Source organism: Nasonia vitripennis, assembly GCF_009193385.2.
Source record: "Nasonia vitripennis strain AsymCx chromosome 3 unlocalized genomic scaffold, Nvit_psr_1.1 chr3_random0005, whole genome shotgun sequence".
In the NCBI taxonomy this organism is placed as follows: Eukaryota; Metazoa; Arthropoda; class Insecta; order Hymenoptera; family Pteromalidae; genus Nasonia; species Nasonia vitripennis.
The window spans coordinates 444,590-467,831 of NW_022279624.1; the positions used below are offsets into that span (position 1 = coordinate 444,590).

The 23,242-nt window shown below is 35.1% G+C and overlaps 2 protein-coding genes across 6 annotated transcripts in view; one reads left to right on the forward strand and one right to left on the reverse strand.

Moving 5' to 3' along the window:
- The window catches only part of LOC100113848 (ADP-ribosylation factor-like protein 6), a 246,997-nt gene that overhangs the window by 181,546 nt on the left and 42,209 nt on the right, over window positions 1-23,242 (reverse strand). The gene's annotated exons all lie outside the window — the stretch shown is intronic.
- LOC103316486 (peptidylglycine alpha-hydroxylating monooxygenase) overlaps window positions 1-23,242 on the forward strand; it is a 112,066-nt gene that overhangs the window by 39,706 nt on the left and 49,118 nt on the right. Inside the window, exons 1-2 of one of the 5 annotated variants that reach the window (XM_032601774.1) lie at window positions 5,762-6,123; window positions 7,787-7,953. The exons of 1 other annotated variant lie outside the window; for it this stretch is intronic. Coding sequence is in view for 1 of the 4 variants with exons in the window: in XM_031925905.2 (XP_031781765.1) it covers window positions 6,007-6,123 (117 nt within the window). In the remaining 3 variants the exon portion in view is untranslated. Of the gene's footprint in view, window positions 1-5,660; window positions 6,124-7,786; window positions 8,023-23,242 lie in introns of those variants that run through there. 3 more of the 5 variants (XM_032601773.1, XM_031925905.2, XM_032601772.1) reach the window with 3 other exon arrangements.

Below are 23,242 nucleotides of genomic sequence, written 5' to 3' on the forward strand. Positions count from 1 at the left end.
ATTGTGACAGTGACGCATGGAATATTTCGCGGCGCATGGTATAGGTGAGTTTAAGTGCGCTCGTTTCAAACGACACCTTGAATTTCACCCGCCACCCTTCGATATACGGCATATTTTTCAAATAGAAATGTTTTCTTGCAGAGAACTCGCGAAGTGTAGGGGGTATCCTATTTTTAGTTATTTTTAAAATACTATTATTGTTGTAGTTTGCCTCCCTTTGATATGCCGGCGTATTTCGTTAAGTAATATATTTTTGCCTTCAACATTTGCGGCGAGTGGAGTGGACAGGTGCGGAAACTTTTGTTTTAAGCGACGGCTTGCTCTCGCCCGGCTCTCTTCAATGTTCTTTCTATTTAAAACAGTATATTTTTGTATAGAACTCGCGGCTCGAGACGTAGGTGGGTTTTAAATCAAGATAATGTTCTTGTCTTCGCATGCTATCCTCCGATGTGCTGGAGTATTTACTAAATAAGTATTCTCCCATAAAAATTCGCGGCGCGTGGGGTAGGTAAATTTAAGAGCTTTCATTTAGAGGCTACCCTTGCTCTCGCTTGCCACCCTTCGATGTCCCAGCGTATTTATTAAATTACTATTCTTACATAAAAAATTGTGAGACCCGGGGTAGGTAGGTTTAAGGGCTCTAGTTTTAGATCGAGAAAAGTGGGGTAGTTTGGTTTACGCATTTTGGTTTTGGATGTATTCCTCGCTCAGCTCGCCTTCCTTTGATGTACCGACATGTTTTTAAAATAAATTATTACATTCGGAGGGCGTGGGGTAATTGGATTTAAGCGTTTAAGATTTATTTCTCGCTTCGCTCGCCTTCATTCGATGTGCCGAGGTGTAGTTTAGATAAATGATTTTACTTAGGGAACGTTGGGTAGTGTTACGTTCGGGTGGCCGCACAGCGCGAATACTCACATGATAGATATAATTACAAATTCCGAGTCGATGTGACCTTTTATTTAGCGCAGTCCGCTCACGCGATACCCCCTAGGGAAAAGGTAAAGAAGCGCGCGACTTGACCGGTAGCTCGGCTGACTGTGCGATAGTGATAACTCACGGAGTAACGAAACTCAGAGTGACTTCTAAATGTATTGGACTAGCTAGGTTTAAACACTATGTACTGACACAATAACGTTGCATGTGACACTGACGTGAATTTGAGAAGATTGATAGGAGAGACGACTTACCTTGACGAAGCTGACTTGTAGTAACCGATAGGGTGGCTGAAATGTAATAATTCGTACGCAAGGATTAAGTAATTGAGAGAAACGATTTATTCAACTCGTCAGATTATAAATGGTACAAGATACAAGTTCTCGACTGAGCACAACTCGTGTCTGAGGTAGAAATATGACTATGTCCAAAAACTTGGCGAACGCTCTGACTCTAAGTCCGATTACAGAAAAATAGTTTAAGTCGCGAGTCGGGCAGTGCTTCGCTTCTACCAGTAAGAACTCCGGAATACGAAAAGATACTCCTCCTTGCTCTCCATTGGTATTTATAGGGATGAGGGTAATGCATAAGTATAGGGAAGGTTCTGGCCAATCAGGATTTAGGGAAGGTGTATGTCTCAGCAGGGCTGGGCGCCCCTTTTATTAATCAGTGTCCCTTAGTGCGCGGCCCCTAGCCTGGCCAGCTGTAATGGTTTTCTTTATTGTAATTTCCCTCATTGTCGTATCGATTTTCACTTATTTGGGTCGTTTGTCCGAGATTTATGGCCTCCTTATTGTCCGGTAGCTCTGGGGTGTCTCCCCTTGTTTGACCTGGTTTATTCAGGATCGTTGCCCTTTCATCTGCCGCCGCGCGTGTCAGTAGCTTGGTTGTTTTGTCGTGCTCTGTGTTGCCGACCGTTGTTGGTTCGTTGGCCTCTGTTATGCCTGCCGTGGAATATTCCCAATTACCGTTGTGAGGTACTTCGTTGTTTGAACGTGCTATCCGCGTGTGCGTTGACCGGCCAGTCTAGGTCATAGTAGGTTGACGTGACAGTAGTTTGGATTACGCATTTTGGTTTTGGATTTATTCCTCGCTCAGTTTGCCTTCCTTTGATATGCCGACGTGTTTTTAAATTATATTATTGTACTCGGGGAGCGTAGGATAATTGGGTTTACACATTTAGGTTTTAGATTCATTCCTCTCTTAGCTCGCCTTCCTTTGATGTGCCGACGTATTTTTAAAATAAATTTTTTTACTCGGCGAGCGTGGGGTACTTTGGTTTAAGTATTTTGGGTTCAGATTTATTCCTCGCTTTGCTTGAGAAGAACTAGAGCGTTACCTTCAGACTAGGGTGACCCCTGAGTGATGACAGCTATGCTAGCGTCGAAGGATGGCTGGTGCGCAGTAAACAACTACGTAAGGACCATTCTCAGGCATGTTAGAAATGACGAAGAGAATAGAAGGGAAAGACAAGGCGAAACAGCTGAGTAAAACTGTTGCTAGACGAAGGCCACTAGGTAGTAGATACGAAACGCTCCTCGGACTGATGCAGAGGAACGTAGGTAACTGAGTTGAGCCCGGACTCCCTCACCCGATGCAGAGGAACGTAGGTGTCGGGGTTGAGTCTGTCCAGAGGATAGCTAGTCGATGCTGCTCAAAGTAGACGACCGGACGATGCTGCAGGAAGCAGACGGCTGGACGATGCAGAATGAAGAAGACGGCAGGACGATGCAAAATGAAGAAGACGAGTTTGATCCTGAACCCCTAATCACCTTGGTGGATGGGGGATGTATGGAAATGTCAAACTTCAAAGGAGAAGCCAAAAAAGGCTAGTTAAGGGGCCCCACGGAAGTATTATTTAACGATAGTATCTGTGGGCATCTTGTGTCGGAGGGCTACCTGTGCAGAGCTTGCTCTGCCTACGCCACATAAAAAAGAAGAAAAAACACACGCACATCTATACAGACATTTTCTAAAAACACTTGATTTGAACTTCTTACACACCAAGAAGTATTTTCTAGAAGATTTGACTAAACTCAAAATTTTACTATTACACAGCTTTCTCTAGACGGAAGCAAAAAAGTAGAGAACGCTATAGGCATTTCAAAACATAATGGAGAAAGGAAAAATTATCCCACTCTCTCCCTCTCTCTCCCTCTCTCTCTCTCTCTCTCATCGGGTACTAAAACACTCTGAGAGGAGAGAGGGTGCTTTAGTATCTTGGAGAGAGAGAGAGGGGACATCCCCCCTCTTGCATCGGGTACCAAAACACTCTGGGAGGAGAGGGGGTGTTTTAGTATGACTATGTTTTGGTATGTTTATAGCCTATCTACTATAAAACGTTTTTTAAACTAGATTTACAAACGTTAAATTGGATTAGAGTAAAAAGTTTTTTTAACGTTTTAAACCCGTAATTCTATGCTATTCAATCGCAATCCGTTTTAATTTATAAGATAAGTTTGAAATTTAATATATTTTTTTACTAACTTCCATCTGAATATTATTACAATGCAGTTTAGTTGTAATTTTATCAATAAAGTTGAATTGGTTTGAAAGGTATATGTCGGTGGTATAATATATTCAATCGATGTCAATACTATTTTTAAGAATATCTTTCATTTTATTTCAATAGACTATAATAATCCAAACAATAACTTTTCTCATAATTATAACGGGGTAACGTTTTTGGCAGTAAACGCGCAGACGTTAGCTGCGTACAATGCAACTACTGCCGGGACGATCACCTCGCAATAATCGAGGCAAGGTCTCGTTCCCTCGTGTTGTTCCGAGGCACATAGTGGACCGACCAAGGTCGTAGAATAGCTGGCTGCATGTTCTATGCGCGTGTATCGTAAAGCCGTACGCGTGCCCGCGGAGGCAGCGGGGAACTTTGTCTATATAAGGAGACGGGGAGCGGATGCGCGGAAATAACCGACGCTGAACACACAGCGGTTTGACAGTATAAAGAGAATTTATATTGTGGTAAATCAATGTATTGCACGAGCACACACGCGGGTGTGCGAGACACAGACAAACGGAGTAATCAGAGACCGGGAGAGAGCTATTGAGAGAGAGAGAGAGAGAGAGAGAGAGAGAGAGAGAGAGAGAGAGAGAGAGAGAGAGAGAGAGAGAGAGAGAGAGAGAGAGAGAGAGAGAGATGACACTTACGATGACCCTCTCGGTTGAGCCATAATCTCAGGAACAGCACACATGGTTATCTTTCAAACGTACGGAGATTACAATCACGGTTTAGCGACGTAAACAAACGTCTATCCGGTAGACTAGCTATTACGGAAAAAAAGTGAGCCTGGGTGGACACCGACACTGGTGTGCAGAATCAGGAAAGCTGAATTATGCCGATACAGCGCATACGCATGCCATTAGTGCACACAATCGTGCCGGATAAGAACAATCTAAGCGAAGCCGATGCAGCACAGACCCGGTGCTGTTTTGGCACCAGTTCTTGTGCTACCTCGTTCGCAGCGCACTCTCTCTGAAGCATGCGCGCGCATAGTGTCACTGGCATTTTTCCATTCGGTTCGGCGTGTAGCATCAGAGTTCTATTTGTGGCTTATTATATTTGTTATAATTTTATTCAAAGGTGTATCAGTGATACACCTTTAAATAAAATTATAACAAACCACAATTCCAAATAGTTACCAGAAAATAACCTTTATTGCGCCCCCGGTTATTTATTACCTGGCCAAGCGAGCATCATTTTTCCTGCATTACTGAATAGCTTAGCCCGAGATCTTGAATTACAAAAAAAAAATTGTCAAAAATGGCCGCCCCTATCGAAAGATAAGAGCATTTTGAAATAGGTAAAATTCCCTGTTGAAAAAAATGACGTCATTAAATGACGTTATAAAATGACCTCATTAAATGATGTCATTAGGCGTGTCACAAATTGGAATAAAAAATAACGTTATTTTATGACGTCATTTTCTGAATATTTTGATTGTATGAAAATTACATATTTGTGTAGTATCTAAAAGTCCTAAATATTTAAAAATTGATAAAATAAGTGGTCTTTCAGGTGCTACCACCCGGATGGTAGCACGGAAAATGGGGGCTAATGCCTGGAAAATTTTGTTATTTAATTATTTGTTGTTTGTTAAAATTAATAAAAATTATTAATATGTTGGGCATAGCACCTGTAAGGCCTCTCATTTTTATCAATTTTTAAATATTTAGGACTTTTAAATACTACACAAATATATAATTTTCTGAAAATGACGTCATAAAATAACGTTATTTTTTGTTACAATTTGTGACACCTCCAATGACGTCATTTAATAACGTCATTTTATACGTCATTTTATAACGTCATTTTATACGTCATTTTATAACGTCATTTTATAACGTCATTTTATAACGTCATTTAATGAAGACATTTTTTTCAACAGGGTTCTTGGAAAATGCCGTCGAAACAAGAATTTTCGGTTTTTCATCGTATTTTCTCACTTAAAATGATTTTTACCCTATTTTATTTTCATTTTTAAGTCAAAAATAAAAATGTATTATTTCACAGCACCCGCCTCATTTTGTTTATTATCTAAACAAATATTTGACGCGAAAACAAATAATTAGTACCGATTAACATCATTTTTTACGTTAAATTGATCTATACTGGACGCATTGTTAATAATTATTTCCGGGTGCCAACTTCTTGAACCTAAATTCGGAGCCAGAACAGCTTTGATTGGCCAACGCCATTCCGGATAATCCGTTCCGGATTTTCGTTCTACCATGGGCCCGCGGGCCGCGTCAGCCGGATTATCACGACTGATAAGAACGCGGAACGCGATACTTCACCTAATAAGTAATCGATCGCTGTAAGCAATAGCAGGTAACACTGGCACAGGTGTATGTGGATTGATAAATAAAACTGCTGCCTGAATACATATAATATAAGGAAAGAAAAATTATCGATCGATGTTTACTTTAACACGTACAAGTATGGCAAATTAACGATGTTATCATAGAAACATAGAAAATAAAAATCAAATGATACAATACATACAATAATATAATTACATTATATGATTAAACAAAGCTTAACTGATAAACATGCATGGAGTACGAATAATTGTAGCAATATTTTCTCTTATATTGATTTTTAAAGTAATAAAAAGCCATAATGTGGAAAAATATTCTTTTTTGATGCCAAATGTGCAACCAAATATTGTGAGTAATATTTCTTTCTTTTTCTAAGATTGCAAAATATTGCATTCTTAAATAAAAACATATGATTTGTTATTTTTTTGAGTTACTGTAATTATTTGTTATTTCTTTAACATTATAGTGTAATATATTAAGTTATTACAACTCTATTACGTTTTATTGTGTACTGAATATTTGACATGACTATACATGGTTTCTAGATTAATTTTGTATCGGTCATTTAAGTAACATAGATTTTATGGACAGTTAAAATCATGTATCAAGCAAAAACTTCACTACTATAACTGTAATAATAGTAATACATTCATCAGTGGTTATGAAATTTTTTTTATGATCTTCCTGATCAAGATTAATGTTTTCAGAAATATTTCTGCAACCTTTCTGTGCAAGGTTAGAAAGGTCTTACAATAAGTTGCAAAAAGTTTTCAGAGTCCTTGCAGAAATGCAATTAAATATCTGCTTAAACATGGTCACGGATATTTATTTAACAATTATGAAGTCTTTAATTGTATATCTCAAAGAATTTAAAAATAGTCTGTCTCGGCACATGTCAGCGCGTACGCGAAATAAAATTGCGTACATATATTTGACTTGTGGGAACAGAGTAATTATTGCTTTATCACAATGATAGTTGTGCGAACACTTTTATATATACACCATGTTTTAAAAATCACTAAATTGTATAATATATACAGATATACATTGAAAAATAAAAAAATGTATACGTGTCATACACCTTGTAGAGAAGCTGCATGTTTTAAGTAGATTCAAAAGTGCTCTTCGTTGCCCGGTACTAAAGAAAGTCTGAAGTAGTGAATGCTGATTTAAAATTTTAGTCTTTGAAGTTGTATTACACCTCATCGAACTAATATCACAATTGCTTAAGTGAAGATATATAAACATAAGTCACAGTATATGTATAAAAGTGTTTGCACAACTACCATTGTGCTAAAGCAATAATCACTCTCTGTCCACACAAGTCAAAATAATAAAACCTAACCTCTACTTCTTTTCGCTTATACAGTACGTATAGATCTTGTGCTACGTAGTATACACTCTTTTTGTAGCGCACGCGAAGTCCTTCAGGTACACTTAATATAAGTTTTAATCGCATCCGCGAAAAGCTCTGTAGTGTATGCGATTTTATTTTGCGTACGCGCTGATGTGCGCCGACAGTCTTTTAAAAATGCTATATTAATAAACTATGCAATATTCAAAAGTGATATCAGATTTTGTCTTTTTGCAGCCGTTTTCGAGATATTTTACAATAAACTTTTACGAAATATTTTTACATGTATGGAAAGGCCAAACACATATAGGCGGACATTTTATTTGTAGAACCTTTCTAAGCTTGCACAAAAAAGTTGCAGAAATATTTCTGAAAACATTAATGTGTATCGAGTTGGTATCTTTTAAATAGAACCTAATTGTTGAACTACAGTTTAGTATATCTTACTGAGGCAGAAGTGAGCTACAAAAATAATAAATAATAACAAGGTACTGTCCGAGTACTCTAATCCAAGTATGTACATTGTGTATGGTAGTTTTTCTTAAAGGTCTTAATCAACTTCTGTACACCATACATAGTAGGGTATAAGAGTTATACACCAAAGTTTGCTAATGCAATATTTTTTGGTGCAAGTTTAATGCCATTTATTTATTTCAGAAGTAGAAGTATTCAGAATTAGATATGAAGGTTATACATTAAACCATAACTATTGAACCCGATATCCCCATGCAAAGATTAGTAAGTCATTTCAGTAATCCAAATAAAAATGACTGGGCACAAAGCGCTTCTTCATCTTTACTTGGATTTTTGGGTTAAGCAACGTGGTAACAAAACCAACTTTAATACATAATTTTTACTATCTACTGTGAACACAGGCTTGCTGTACCTTCAAGGTAAACCACCATGTACCATGTACAATGTACATACAGGGATAGATGTATGTACTTAGACAATATAGCCAACAGGAAAAGAATTTAACAAAGAATTACGTTATAGTTCCAACCTGTATACCATGTACTATGGTGCCAGTATGCGATAGCATTGTCATGGGCTCTGCACCTATGACATAGCTGAATTCATATCTGTGCTAGTTTGCTGCGGGCTCATGTGCTCAGTGTAGAGAACATGAAGGGTAAGGGTGGACATGATAATGCTAATACTTATTGGCGCTATATGACTCAAGCTTGTAGGTAAACATGTTAATTTAAGGTAGCACTACGCCTAGATAGCTAGTCCAAACAAGTCTAATCTTCATTTTTATTCGTTTGTGGAATATCTTTAATTACAGAAGTAGCTTAAGTCAAGTTAAAACAAATCTCCCTAAAAAAAACTTTTTTCCAAAGTAAAAACCTTGGCAACAAAAAGTAGTGAAATCTATAAGTATAAAAATGTCAAGTAAATGTTTTTTTTTGCTACACGTATTTAGATACTTTTTTGGAAGCGCTGATTTTAACTTTAGTTTTATCTTAGCGCGTATAGCAAAAAAAAAACATTTACTTGACATTTTTATATTTATAGATTTCACTACTTTTTGTTGCCAAGGTTTTTACTTACTTTTGAAAAAAGTTTTTATAGCACAGTGTGGCTAAAATCCGCTGTTAAGTCACGAATAGGCGAGACTTGTGGACTTTAGCAGTCTGTGCTATAAAATTTTATACGATACTCTTGACTTCAATGGTTCAGTTTTACACGGCGCAGTTAGCACCCAAGCGTAGCGAGAAAGAGAAAAAAGAACCATTTAAGTCACACGTATTGTAATGTACTATTTTTAGGAAGATTTCACATCTTTTACAAAGCATATTTTCCTTGAAATCTTGATCTATTCGATAGACAATAAGCTATACTATTGCTTTAGACATTCATCCCATCGCGCATATAATCGTACTAGACTTGGCGCAGTGCGCTGCGCGCACTGTAGTAGATTATAATTTCATTAACTTATTAAATGGAATGTAAATACTTGATTGATATTTTTAATATTTGTTTTCTATCACGGAAATATATCAAACTTTACAATATATGATTCATTTCGCGCTCATATAAATTTCAAAATTGCCGCGGTTTCGTCGCCAACTTCCTTTTAAAATTTTAAGGTTATGTCTCGAGAGTAGAATAGTCTCGAGAGTAGAATGTCTCTAGAATATTATAAATACACAAATTATAATTTGATATGTATTATAGTATTATATTACATTTTTACACTGAGAGAAATAGTGCGTAAATTTTACTATATGTTCATGATAATTTACTGGAAAGTTTGGTAATCTCGTCACAGACTGACAAAACTGACCTTTTTACTAGATTTATATCAATTTTTACTAAACTTCCATATAAAATTGACCATACTCAATAGGAAAAATTAACAGAAACTATAGTGAAAATCGCCAATGTATGAATTTTTACCTGACAGTATAGTAATTTTTAATAGAACGTATAGTACTTTTCATCTGAAAATCGGAACTGATGCGTATTGACGCGTTATGCACATGCGCGTTTAGCAAACATGGCTGTTTTGTGTGCTGCCGCTAGGGGGTGCACGGGAAATAAAACCCGCAAGCGGTAAGAAGTTAGCTCAGTTAGTATATAAGTCCGTTTAGCAACCCTGTTGTAACAATTGCGAGCGTATAAGCATATGTACTGCGAATTGCGAATATGTATAATAATTAAGCATTTAGTTGTAGGAAATTTATCTAGGTTAGTTTAATGTCTCTAAAAATCAACTGCGGCGAGTGAATCGATAATGTTCTCTGAATGAAGTGCGTTAGAAGAGTAACCTTCCATAACCATAAAAATTTAGAGCCATATAATAATTGAAAATAATTTTTCCACTATGTGCATTTTTATATTTAATTTACCATTTGTACCACCAGTAGTTTCTGCGTAACTGGCTATAAGTAAAATTTGACCTGCTCAATTAAAAAATTCGCATGAGCCTGGATGTGAAAATATGAACGAAAACAGTTTAAAAATCAGAATCATCTAGGTTACATATTTCTAGGTAACATAGGAAGTGGCAGTGTCATATTTTAGTTGTATAGCTTTTTTATAATGCAAATAAATGGCATTTTAATGATAGACAAACCCTCTGACTCTCATACTGAACTTTTCTTCAAATTCATTATTCAAACCAATGATGGCGATATTGAGCATTATTAATATATTTATTAAAAAATAGTTTTGAGGGATTTAGTAACATGTTACATGCTTATAAAATATTAGCAGACGTTAGTGTGACGCCCAACACTTATGGTAGATTTTCTACCATAGTGTTATTAGACAGAGATAGAATCAAGAGCGCGCGAAGCGCGCCTTCATTCCTAGTAGTATATAATAACAAAATCGCGTGTCACTGAGTAGCAGACGAATGTCGGTAGATTATAACTGCTGTAACCACTGGCGTATAATACATCTCACCGGAAGTCACGTGATCGGAGAAGACAAAATATTGGGAGAAGAAACTCCGATGAAAAGAAATTCACCAAGTAAATTTTCAACTTCCAATATTAAGTTAATAACATAATATTTTCGAATGAATCTTTTTAAAGATAAAAGATTAGGTTAATATATTTCAAATAGATACCAACAGATTGTGCAAAAAAAAAACCAATTTTAAAGTATATATTGTCGCCCTGTCCTGAACCAAACTTCGTCCTTTCTTGGCAGTGCCAGTTGCCAAATAAAAAGTTTCAGATGGAAGCTGATTTGACTTATTTTTTGAGGTTAAGTGTACTTTTATTTAAATTTAATTTGTTTATTACTACACATACAGGCTCAAAATCTTGCCTACCAGCACTTCAACTAATAGTTAGTTATTTAACTACCAACCTACAAAATTTGAGTGAATTTTGAAGCGTCACTTTTATACAATCAAGAGAAATATGCGCATTTATGGACATTAAAATTTTTATAACTTTTTTTACACGCTCCAAACTTTCACCAAAATTTAAGTCATTTTTTCACTAAAATCTACTTGTATGTTAACTTTAAGGTATTTCTAAACCTTCAATCACTTTGGTGTAGTACTCCCTTAAGTGAAATTTTTGCTTCTACACACTGCTAAAAGTCGCAGATAGAATCGGATAATTAAAGACTATAATCGTATCAAATCTGTAATCTTAATTGTAGGTTTCCGTATTTAAAATGATTATATCATTGATAATGGAATCATATTCGAATTTAATTGTTCTTAATCGTTATTAACAAATAATACGATTGCAACCAATTTGAATAGATGAACCATTCTAAGATTGAGAATCATAATCGGTTGAGATTGTATTTAATTGTAGTAATTTAAATCTAGTAATAATACAATTAAGATTTCAGAGTCGAAACAATTTATTATACTTACAGTATATAACTGCACTGTAAAACATGTAACAAAATTTGTTAAATTAATTATTATTTATTTTTATTAATTTACTATGCATGTTTAATTATTCTGTAACTAATAGACGACATCAAATTTTTATATTGGTGGCGAGAATCGAATCTGGGTCATCAGCGTGGTAGTTGAGCATGCTATCCATTCATCTGAATAGAACTGTTACGTTTAAAATTTCAGATCTGATATTTTAAGCACCTTACTCAAGATGTAAGCTAAAATTAATAACGAATATAATAATTTTTACCTTAAAAAACTGCTTTTACTACGACATTTCTATCCCTACGGAAAAAAATCGCGCGATTATTCGTGCGATTATTCGCGTGATTAATCGCGGGGATAATCGCGTTAATTTATCCAACTTTTTCCGACGTGATTAATCGTGTGACTGATCGCGTCAAAAAAGTTCAATAAATTAACGCGATTATTCCCACGATTAATCACGCGATTATTCTCGCGATTTTTTCAGTAGGGATTATACATATTATAGATACATTTTATTATGCATATATTATCGATCTGGATCAATCTTACACAACAAGAGATTCTACTTTAACTATAAGACTCAGTTAAAATTTGGCGAAGGTTTAGAGTCTGGGAAAAAAGTTATAAACATTTTAATTTCCATAAGTAAATCTGCACATTTCGCTTTAACTCGTAACTGTATATAACTGACGATTCATAATTCACTCAAATTTTGCATAACGTTAGTTAAACAACTAACGAATAATTTATGTGCTTGTGAAAAATGGTTTAGAGCCTGTAAGTGTAGTAATAAACAAATAAAAGTTCAAAAATGTTTTTATTCGTAATTATGATAAATAGAATCGCTTAATTTAAAAGTATAATCATTGTTTGTTGTATCTTGACTAATGCGATCTCTATTATCAAGTATATTCCACAAATAATTAAGAAATAAGAAGTGGTCTTTGTTTTGACTATCTACCCACCGGTAGTACTACCTTAATCGTTATCAGTTTTCACATAGCACGAAACGTTTGAGAAACGTTTCTCAAAGGTTGTATTTAAAACGTAAAAAATGTCCGCTTTTCTTGGAAAAGTTATGTTGTCAGAATGTTTCTGAAACGCTTCTTAGGTTTGAATTAAGTAAAAAATATTGAAAGTAATATCTTTCTGCTATCATCTTCCCCCCAAAATTTCCACTCTACCACCCTAAAAGCTACACTTTCCTATGTAGACACCAGAGCACTACTTCACTTGTGATTTACAAGACGCCACCTAGATGATGGTCGTGTAACTGTAATCATTGGTATGATAGTCTTAGTATGTTCACAGAGTTTTTAAAACGTTGCCTAAACGTTGCAAACGTTGCCGAAACGTGCATAAACGTACCAAAAATATTTTGAGAAAGCGTATTAACTCACTGGATGTTATTGCTATGTTATTAATTGTGATTTTATTGTGTCCTGGTTTGATTTTTTTTTGTTAAAATGCATGAATACAGTTTTCCTTACTTACGTGCGCAAAGTTCGAGTTTGCACACGCATATGCGGGCACAAAAAAAATGTGTAATGTCCCATGTCCATATCGTCGCTCCGTACGAAGACTAGCACAGTTTCAATTTTCAAACGAAAACTAGCTCAACTCACGATTTACCGCAAAGAGTAGCACAGTTCAGAAATGCGGCCAACTCGTGACTTTATATTACTTAAAATGTGAGTATTTAACGTTTTAATTGGGTTATTTTGTTGGTTAAGTTCATAAAAACCTTGGACAAAAACAAACAAACCTCAAAGTTTTAAAAGGTTTCTAATAAAAGTGAATAATTTTAAAAAATGCTTGTAAAAAATTATTGTATTTGTGAAAACAATTTTAAATTCGGTAAAAAGTTGTAAATTGTGAATATTTAAAAATGTTCATTAGGGACAGTTTCGAAAAATCGGGAAATGTTTAGAGAAATTCGTTGTTCAAAGTTTGAGTTGTGCTAGTCTTCGCGGGAAATTTTGAGTTGTGCTAGCCTAGCGTGCGTCAAATGAGTTGCACTACTTATGTCGGGAAATTTTAACGGTGCTACTCTTCGTAGGGAGGAACGATATATACTTTGGAATTTATATATATGTATAACACCTGTGCGACTGCATTCGTACACTCATACAGACGACGTATACAAAATCGATTGCGACAGTACGAAACCGATCGACGAACATCAGAGCGAGTGCTTGGACCTACAAGTCAGCACTTTTTACGCGCGTATAACTGACTTAGTTTTGTACATCATCCTTGCACGTCAGACGCTGGTTGGTTGATCGTTGCCGCATTTCATTAAATTTCACAACTCCTTGAATCGTCACCGAGGCTTTAAAAAGCCAGGAATCAATCCACGGAGCTCCTTTTGTATAAGTATTCTGTTATCGTGCAGCTGTACCCGGTCAGTGAGTACGAGTGCCATATCTCTGTACGCATCGCCTATTGAGTGCGTAGAAAACACTCAAACTCTGTGTGCAAGATAAAAACAAGTAAAACTCCTTGTTTTTTGGTTTGAGAGTCTGCATCGTACAATAGGCGAAGGGCCCGTCGATAGCAGACCGGCGTTAATGGGAAACCATAGAGTATCTTAGATTAACCGTACATTAATCAGCCACGAGTGGGCGTGTAGAATTAAGACTGATCAGCATCTGCCGTGCCACGAAGGAGTTTTCAACATCCAGGTTACGACAGAGAAAGAATATATATATATAAATATATATATATATATATATATATATATATATTTATTTATTTATTGCGAGGACTGTAGATTCTTATTGATTTACGGGAAAGGAAATTTGTGTAGCATTTGGGTAGGTAAATGACTCCAAACGCAATAACATCAATGTGGTAGTAAAAGAAAAAATATATTGTCGATTAATATAACAGTGTTAAATTCAGAACAATATCTCTGAATGCGCCTCGCAGGTTTCTCAGAGATATTTCGTTATATTTAAATCAAAGATTAAATTTTGGCATATAATAATCGAACAAAATAATAATCACAACTAATGAATTAAAGAATAATTGTCAGGTTTATACAAGTAATTTAAGTATGATCAAAAGAAAGTAAATTATAGAATTAACGTGAATTGAAATAATCTCATTAAAGTGCATCATGAATTACTCCTCAGCAACAATTGAACAGCCTGTAGTTCATGGGAGACTATAGTCGACTGTTTGAAAGAAAATAAAAACTTAAAAGGAGACAATACACTTCTCGCCGTAGCCTTCTCTTGTAATAGAGCAGCTTGGATAAGATTGCCTGGATCACTCCTGGGAAACTTGTGAGTGAGATGCGTAGTAACAAAACGGATGACCATGTGTCGTATTGAAGAGTCCAGTGGTATATACTCGCGCTGCGAGACTGCTCTTTGGAAAGAAGAATTTTCGGCAGCTCGGGCATTCAAGGCTACGCGAAAAACGAATTTGCATTTGGACGTGTTTCTCTCCGCGCATGGCTCTCACCGTTGCTCTCAATCATACAAGCTAACTTAAAGCGTATGTGCAAGCAGAGTGACCCCACTACTGCTGATTCAACATAGCGCGCTACGTATCGCATTGTCTTTTGCGTGTGTGAGTGAAGTCACGTGGGAGAGCCATGGTAGTAGCTATTTTACTCGATGCCCCGGGCAAAAGATAATGATCTGACCGGGAAAAAAATAACTTTTCAACATAAAATTAAAATCGTAATCAAATAATGTACTTTGGGCGCGTTGATTTTTTTTTATTTTATTGTATAAAAATTACCAATAATTTTCTGACATGATCAAATTATACTAAATTATGGTTATTGTTAAAAATGAATGAATTTTGTTCTTAAGATAATGCATTTGAAAATAAAATAATTAATACTGATTCATTTTTATACAATAATCTAAAATAAAACCGTGGAATCATCGCCGAGAGCCCTATAACCACGGGAATTTTTTCTGAAAAAAATAATGATCGCAATATCTCAATTCAATAGAGATTTATTTATTTATTTATTAAACCAAGATGATAGCTTACATAGTATACCTTAAGAATACGCATACCAGCAAGCCTTGTAGAGGTAAACTAAGTTACCTGTGTACAAGCTTGGTATATAACATAAGAATAAAATACTTAAAACTAGTACTTAAGACTAAAGATAGTTACATTATCAAAATAATTTCAACAACAATAAACACTCATTACATTTTCTTTTCTTAGAATTTAACAAATTTAACAATTTAAAACTATCTGGAAAACTAAGTATTGGTTTTGATCCAATACTTAATTTTACGTTTTGCCGCGGTTTTGCTTTATATTTAATTCCTTGAGCTCATTTGGTAGTGCATTGTAAATTATAATAGCATTATTATAACTGTTTTTATCACTGACTCGTTTTTTGCTCTTAGGTATAATTAAACTTTTCTTTCGAGTAATATTTGTAGACATTTGGAATTGAGTTTTGAGATCTTGATAATGGATTTTAAGGGATTCAAAATTAAATACTTGCTCTAGGTTTAATGGACTATCTTGTATACTAAAAGTATTTTTGTTGATAATCTTGAGAATTTTTCTCTGTAAACTTTGTAATAAATCACGGTTATTTCTATATGCACCACCCCAGGCTACTATTCCATAGCTAATTATGCTGTGGAAGAAAGCATAATATATCATTCTTAAAGTTTCTGTTGACATAGTGTGTGATAGTTTGTGAAAAATATAGACTAGATACTTTGTCTTTTTTAATATATATTGAATGTGTTTATCCCATTTCAGATTGTAGTCAATGACAATTCCCAAGTATTTGTAATACTCAACTCTAGCTATCTTTCTATTTTGAATTCTTACATCAATAAGTTTCGGTACACTATCGCAATAGCTTCCAAATGTCATACAAACTGTTTTATCCACATTCAAAGATAACTTATTTACCGCTAACCATTTGTATATCACAGTAAGAAACTCATTCATACTTTTTGCGCCTCTATTCATGTATTGCCTGTTGCTATAATTGCAGTATCATCTGCGTACGATAGAATTGATTCTAGTGGAATCTCCTTTAGCATATCATTTATATATATAATAAATAGAAGTGGACCCAGTATCTTACCCTGTGGAACACCCATACTTATTAGTAAACTATCACTTTCTACACCGTCAATTTTAACAGTTTGATATCTGTTATTCAAATAGCTTCTAAGGAGATCCAATGCCTGACCTCTAATACCAATACAATACAGTTTATTTAATAACAACTTGTGGTCAACTGTATCAAAAGCTTTAGCCAAGTCGAGAAAAGTGACTATTGTTGGTATCGTTTTATCTACATTATTGTACAAAATTTGTGTGATATAGTTTAAAGCATTTTTTGAGCCAATATTTTTCATAAAACCAAATTGGTGTTTTGATATTATGTTATTTTTTTGGATAAAATCATATAGCCTGTTAAATTATTCTTTCAAAAATTTTAGCAACATTGGATATAAGTGAGATGGGCCTATAATTGGTAATGTTATGTTTTTCCCCTGATTTATATATCGGAATGATTTCGGCTTTTTTAGTGCATCGGGCCATATAGCTTTTTCAATGCACAAATTAAAAATATGCGTTAATGGTACCGCAATATAATTACTAATCACTTTCAAGGACTTAGCATTTATTTTGTCCACACCACCATTTTTTATTTTCAATGTATTGATTATGTTTTTGACTTCATTTATATTTGTGGGCTTTAGAAAGATTGAGTTAGCATTATTATCCAGTAGTCTGTTTTCAGCATTATTGGGTTGCACGATACCATTACTCAATTTTTGGCCGATCTCACAAAAAAACTTATTCATGTTACTCGCTATCTCAACTTTCTCTGTAACTTTAATATCGTTTCTCTTTATACAACTTATGGTTTCATTAGACTTTTTTTTGCCCAGTTTATTGTTTATAATTTCCCATAGTTTTTTGGGGTTATTTGCATTTTTGTCGACTATTTTTTTATCATATCTAATTTTGGCATCTTTGATAACTTTCTCTAAAATTTTGCAATAGGTCTTGTATTCAGTTTTAAGTTGCTCATTATTTATATCCAACTTCCATAAGTTATACAAAAATTCTTTGGTTTCGCACGATTTAATTATCGCATCAGTGATCCAATTTTTCCTTCCCACCTGTCTAATCCTTTTTTGATTAATTTTGGATAACTCGATACATTGTTTAATCTCAGACAACAACTTATCTGTTGCTAAATTAGGATCCTGCATTGTGATAATTTCATTCCAGTTCCTTGTTTCAGCACTATTTTTTAATTTTTTATAATTTAAAACTATTGTTGGTTTGTTATGTACTATTTTCATTTTATTGAGAGCTATAAATATAGGGTAATGGCCTGTTATTGATAGTTTGAGTTTATAAGTAATTGTATGTATGTTATCAGTTTTTATGAAAATATTATCAATGCAGGATCCCTTAGCAATGCCCACAGGTGGCCTTGTAATTCCAACAAATCCAGGAATATATCCTTTATCGAAAAAATTACACAGGAATTCTTGGCCCAAATGATCGCAATCCAATAAATCAATATTGAAATCTCCTATTACTAAATGATTTTTAATGTTCTTCTTTTTTATCAAATATTTATTTAAATCTAAAATAAACTCAGTCTTAGGTATGCCATGAGATCTGTACATGGATGAGATTTCAATATTGCTATTATTACTTAAGTTAATTTTCGTATTTACAATTCTAATCCTACCCTGTTGAACAATTTCTGTGCTCTGAACCTAGTTTCTATTTACGAATACTATAACTCCGTCATTCCTATTTATCCTACTATCATTGTAGTAAGACTCGTACTCATAGTTACTCCCGATCAGTTCAAAAAAATTATGATTAACCTGCTCAAAAGTTTCAGAAAGAACAACAACAGATGGTTTGACGATCAGACTTTCAAAAAATATTTTTACCTTATCAAAATTTGCATTCATGCTTCTTACATTTAAGTGCATAATTATATCATTTTTGTTGCTAATTGTCTTGTTTAGATCGCCAATACCACTGTATGTTTTTTCTTTCTGCATTTAATCCTTTTGTATTATATCTAGATAATCAAAAGTATCCATTTTATTAATTTAAGTTTTACTGCTTCTTAACCTTGTATTTTTTGCTGGAGCAGCAGGTTGAATTGGTGTTCTAGCAATCTTCGATTGTTGATGTTGCTGCTGCTTGGCTGCTTCACTCCTTTCATGTCTTTGTTTTGTAGATTTAGGTAGTTCTTGTGAAGGCTGTTTCATTGTGTTGTCTGTGGTTGTGTTGTGTGTATTAGTAGTATTGTAACGTTCTCGATTGACTTGATGTACTGCCGGTAAGGTAGGCCTAATAGGATAGTCAGTGGAGTTTATATATAGGCTGATTTTTTTCTTCAGGATGTTACACTGGTTTGTATCGTTAGCAGCGTGGTTGACGTCAAGCTTTGTATTATATTTGCTGTTTGAAAAAACACAATTCAGACACTTAAAGGCGCTGTTTGTGCAGGTATTAGTCCTGTGTTTTTCTGCGCACTTGAGGCATACAGAACTGTTGTTGCATTTATTACCGTTGTGCCCGAATCTTCCACAATTGTAACATGGATTTATATTTATAGAGTCATGTACTTTGCAATTTTGGTAGCCAACAAAAATCCTGCTTTTATTCTCCTTGATGAATTTGTATATGTCCGCAGGAACCTCCATCAGTACTGTAGTTAAGCCACTGTAATTATTTTTGTACATATGTAGTACTTGCCCCTTGTTAGTAAAACTCCCAAAATTTCTCATGTTTATGTCATCCTCTATGTCCTCCATTTCCATGTTACTGTAGTTGTCGATTCCGACAATTTTGATTTTAGGATTCTTCAACGTATCTTTCCTAACCTCACATATGCCTTCAAGGTTATGTTTCAAAACCGATTCAATCAACACTGCACTTTCACTATTCAAGCAATTGATAACAAGTTCTTCTTTTCTATTTACGTACAAGTTTTTTGTTTGTATCTTCTTTTCAGTAACTAAGCACTCTATAACTTTCTTTTTGACGTCCACTGCTTTATTACTCACATTTTTTACAGTTATCTTAGGCACTTTCTTTTGTAACAGTTTAGGAAAACTTGTAACTTCTACATACGAAAAACTAGCCGCAGGGCTTTCATTTTGTTTATTTAGCAATTTTTCTCTAAGTAGTATGTTTTTTTTCCTTCAATTCGCTGACTAGCTGTTTCAGAAGAAAGTTTTCATTTTTTATTAGCTTGTACTTTCCTTCAATATTGATGTCAAGTTCATCCTGTTCTGCTGTTGTAACTTCAAGTAGTAGATCTCTCCTTACTTCTTCCGTTTTATTCAGTTTTATTTGTGCAATCAGTAATCTTGTTGCATCGTCTAAACCTTCCTCTTCTATTTTTGAGATTAGGTTTGTGTCACTATGTTCTGGGTACACTATTAAGTTACCACTTATGAATTTGATGTCGGTTGTTTTTTGTGCTAAACAACTAAAATGATATACTGCATCACATATGATGCAAAATAATGTTGTTGAAGTTTTATTGCTATGACAATCAAAATTTGAGACACACTTATTTGCGCGGCAAGCCAAAACTTACCGCGCAAATTTAAATAGTGTAATTTTCGTTAAAAAAAATTATAAATACATTTTTTTACCATCAAATAATTATGTATAAATTAAAAAAATGAATTTGACAATAACCAAATAATTTTTTCATATCATCCAAATGGCTCGCGTTAACACGCTCAACAGTAACAATTTATAAATAAATATTCGATGGTAAAGAATGTATTTTAAAATTTTTTTTTAACGAAAATTACACTATTCAAATTTGCGCGTCTAATTTTGGCTTTACTCAGGGGCAGGCGAAAGCGCAGTCCATTAATTCTCCTGAGACGTCAAGACCGTCACAATCGGTCAGGACATAATTAAATATATGACTATATGAATCAACTTTTTTGTAGAGTTTTGTATAAAAAAATCAATTTTTAATCAATCAATCAATTTTTTAAAATAATTAAAGTTAAAGATATTATAAATTAATAATTTTTGGTAAAATTTGAATATTAATATATATACATACAAAATACAATATTATTTAAAAAAATATTTATTTATCTTTTAAGATACATTGCTTGCTTTATATATATATATATATAGGGATGCCCTGACGACATCGAATCGAACTTCGTACTTTTTCTTGCTAGTGCAGTGCTATCGCACCACTTGATCTAAATAATGTACATACCTAAGACTTCAGAAACGGATTTTCTTTTTATTCTCTCAACTTCGACAAACATTCAATCTTTTTTTATAATCTATAAAATTTATTTATTTTTTTTTTTTTACGTGGCATTTGGAACTCGAAAGTTCATCGCCTCATCTACGCAAGCCTTTCACGCTGCCCTATCTTGTGTCAACCCCATCCAAGATGCACCTCTCCGATCGACACCCACCCGTCCTATTTCTACTAGATCCGCTTTTACGTTGTCCTCCCATCTACGTCTAGGTCTACCTAGAGGTCGCGTTACCATCGGCCTGCCCTTCATGACACGCGCTGCCGTACGGTCGTTTCCCATTCTCGCTACGTGCCCTGCCCATCCCAATCTGCGCGATTTCATTATTCTGTTAATATTTGGTGACGCGTACAGATTGTGTAACTCATCATTGTGTAGTCTCCTCCATTCCCCGGATTCCTTATCTTTCTTCGGCCCGTATATTTTTCGCAAGACTTTATTTTCAAATACCCTAAAACGGTTGTCCGCCTGCTTAGTGAGAGCCCACGTTTCGCACCCGTACAGAACCACCGGCAGTATTACTGTCCTGTATATTCTTATTTTAACGTTTTTAGACAACAGCCTCGACTTAAGTAAATTACTCACGGCGTAGAAGCAAGCATTACCCGAATGGAGTCTCTTATTTATTTCGACATTAATCTCGTTTCTATCATTTATGGTCGTACCCAGATACCTGAATTCGCTAACCTTTTCAAAAGTAAAATTCCCAACTCTGAGATCTTCCTCCCCTCTGCAGATGCCTAGCTTATCCACAATCATGTACTTTGTTTTTGATTCACTCACTTCTAACCCTGTATACTCCACCGCTTTTATGAGGATTGCCGCGTTTCTTGCTACCGTTTCCCTACAATCCCCCAGTATATCAAAATCATCTGCGTAGCCTAGTATCTGCGTTGTTCCATTAAGCGTTGCGCCCAGCTGGCTAACCTGCATTTTTCTAACGGCATACTCTAATGTTCAGTTGAACAGCACCGTAGAGAGCCCATCCCCTTGTTTTAAACCATCGCGTATCATGAAGGGTTCTGATACATTACCGCCTACTCGGACCTTTCCCGTGCTTCCGTTCAGACATATTTGAATTAATCTCACGAGTTTTTTCGGTACACCGAGAAGTACTAGAATTTGATACATTTTGCTTCGCTTAATCGAGTCGTACGCTTTTTTAAAATCTATAAATAGTTGGTGTATGGTTTCGCAAAATTCCCACTTTTCTCTAACAACTGTCGTATGGTAAACATTTGATCGCTCGTCGATCTGTTGCGCCGAAATCCGCACCGATAATCTCCTACTATATCTTCCGCGAATGGAGTGAGTCTAGCTTGTATTACGTTTGACAGAACTTTATAGCACGTTGCTAAAAGTGAGATACCCCTATAGTTATTGCAGTCTGTCTTATCCCCCTTTTTAAAAATCGGTATAATGATAGATTCCTTCCAATTTTCGGGTATTGTTTCATTTTTCCAGATGGCACATACTAGTTTATAGATTTTGAAAGTGAGCTCGACGCCCCCATATTTGAGTAACTCAGCTGGTATACAGTCATTTCCAGCGGCTTTGTTGTTTTTTAGTTTTTTAATCGCGGCCTCTACTTCTTGGTAGCTCGGTTCCTCCACGTGGGGTTCAGCAGTGTGAATTTCGTCCCCTAATTCTTCGCTATTTTCGTGCACGTTTAATAATTTATCGAAATAATTTTTCCACAGCGACAGTAATTCGTTGTCATTTGTTACGAGGTCCCCGTTTTCGTCCTTCATCAATTGCGCTCTACTCCTAAAACCCTTTCTGATGGCGTTAATCCCTCTGTACATTTCGCGGGGGTTATTTTCCTTACTGTTAGTTTCTATTCTCCTAATAAGATTCTTTTGATACTCCCGCTTCTTATTTCCGTAGATCGCGCTCGTCTGTTTCCTTACCTAGAATACTCTTCTACGGTCCTATCGCTTCTATTTTGTAAGCTATCTAATTTAGCCTTTTTGCGCCTTTCAAACCAGAGTTCGCACTCTTCGTCAAACCATGGTTTGCTCTTTGGCTTTTTCTTTTTACTCAGTACTTTGTTCGCGGCCTCTTTTACCGTTTTTTCGATGTCCCCCCATAAGCTATTCGGTTCGTCATTCCCCTCCGGCGATGTGTTTGCTTCTTCAAGTGCCTGAAACCTGTTATTAATTTCTATCTTCGCCCATTTTACCGCAAAAAATGATTTTAGATCAGTTTAAAGTATCGATATGGGGGTTTTTGGGGTCATTGAATCTTAGCTTGACCTCAAAATTTCAAAATTTAAAATGGTGGATCCAAAATGGCGGACATTATACCGCCACTAAACCAATTTTACCGCAACAAATGATTTTAGATCAATTTAAAGTATCGATATGGGGATTTGTGAGGTAAATGGTTATAAATGTATTATCGGAATCAGTATTTGTGCACATGAATCTTATATTTTTCTGGTCTATT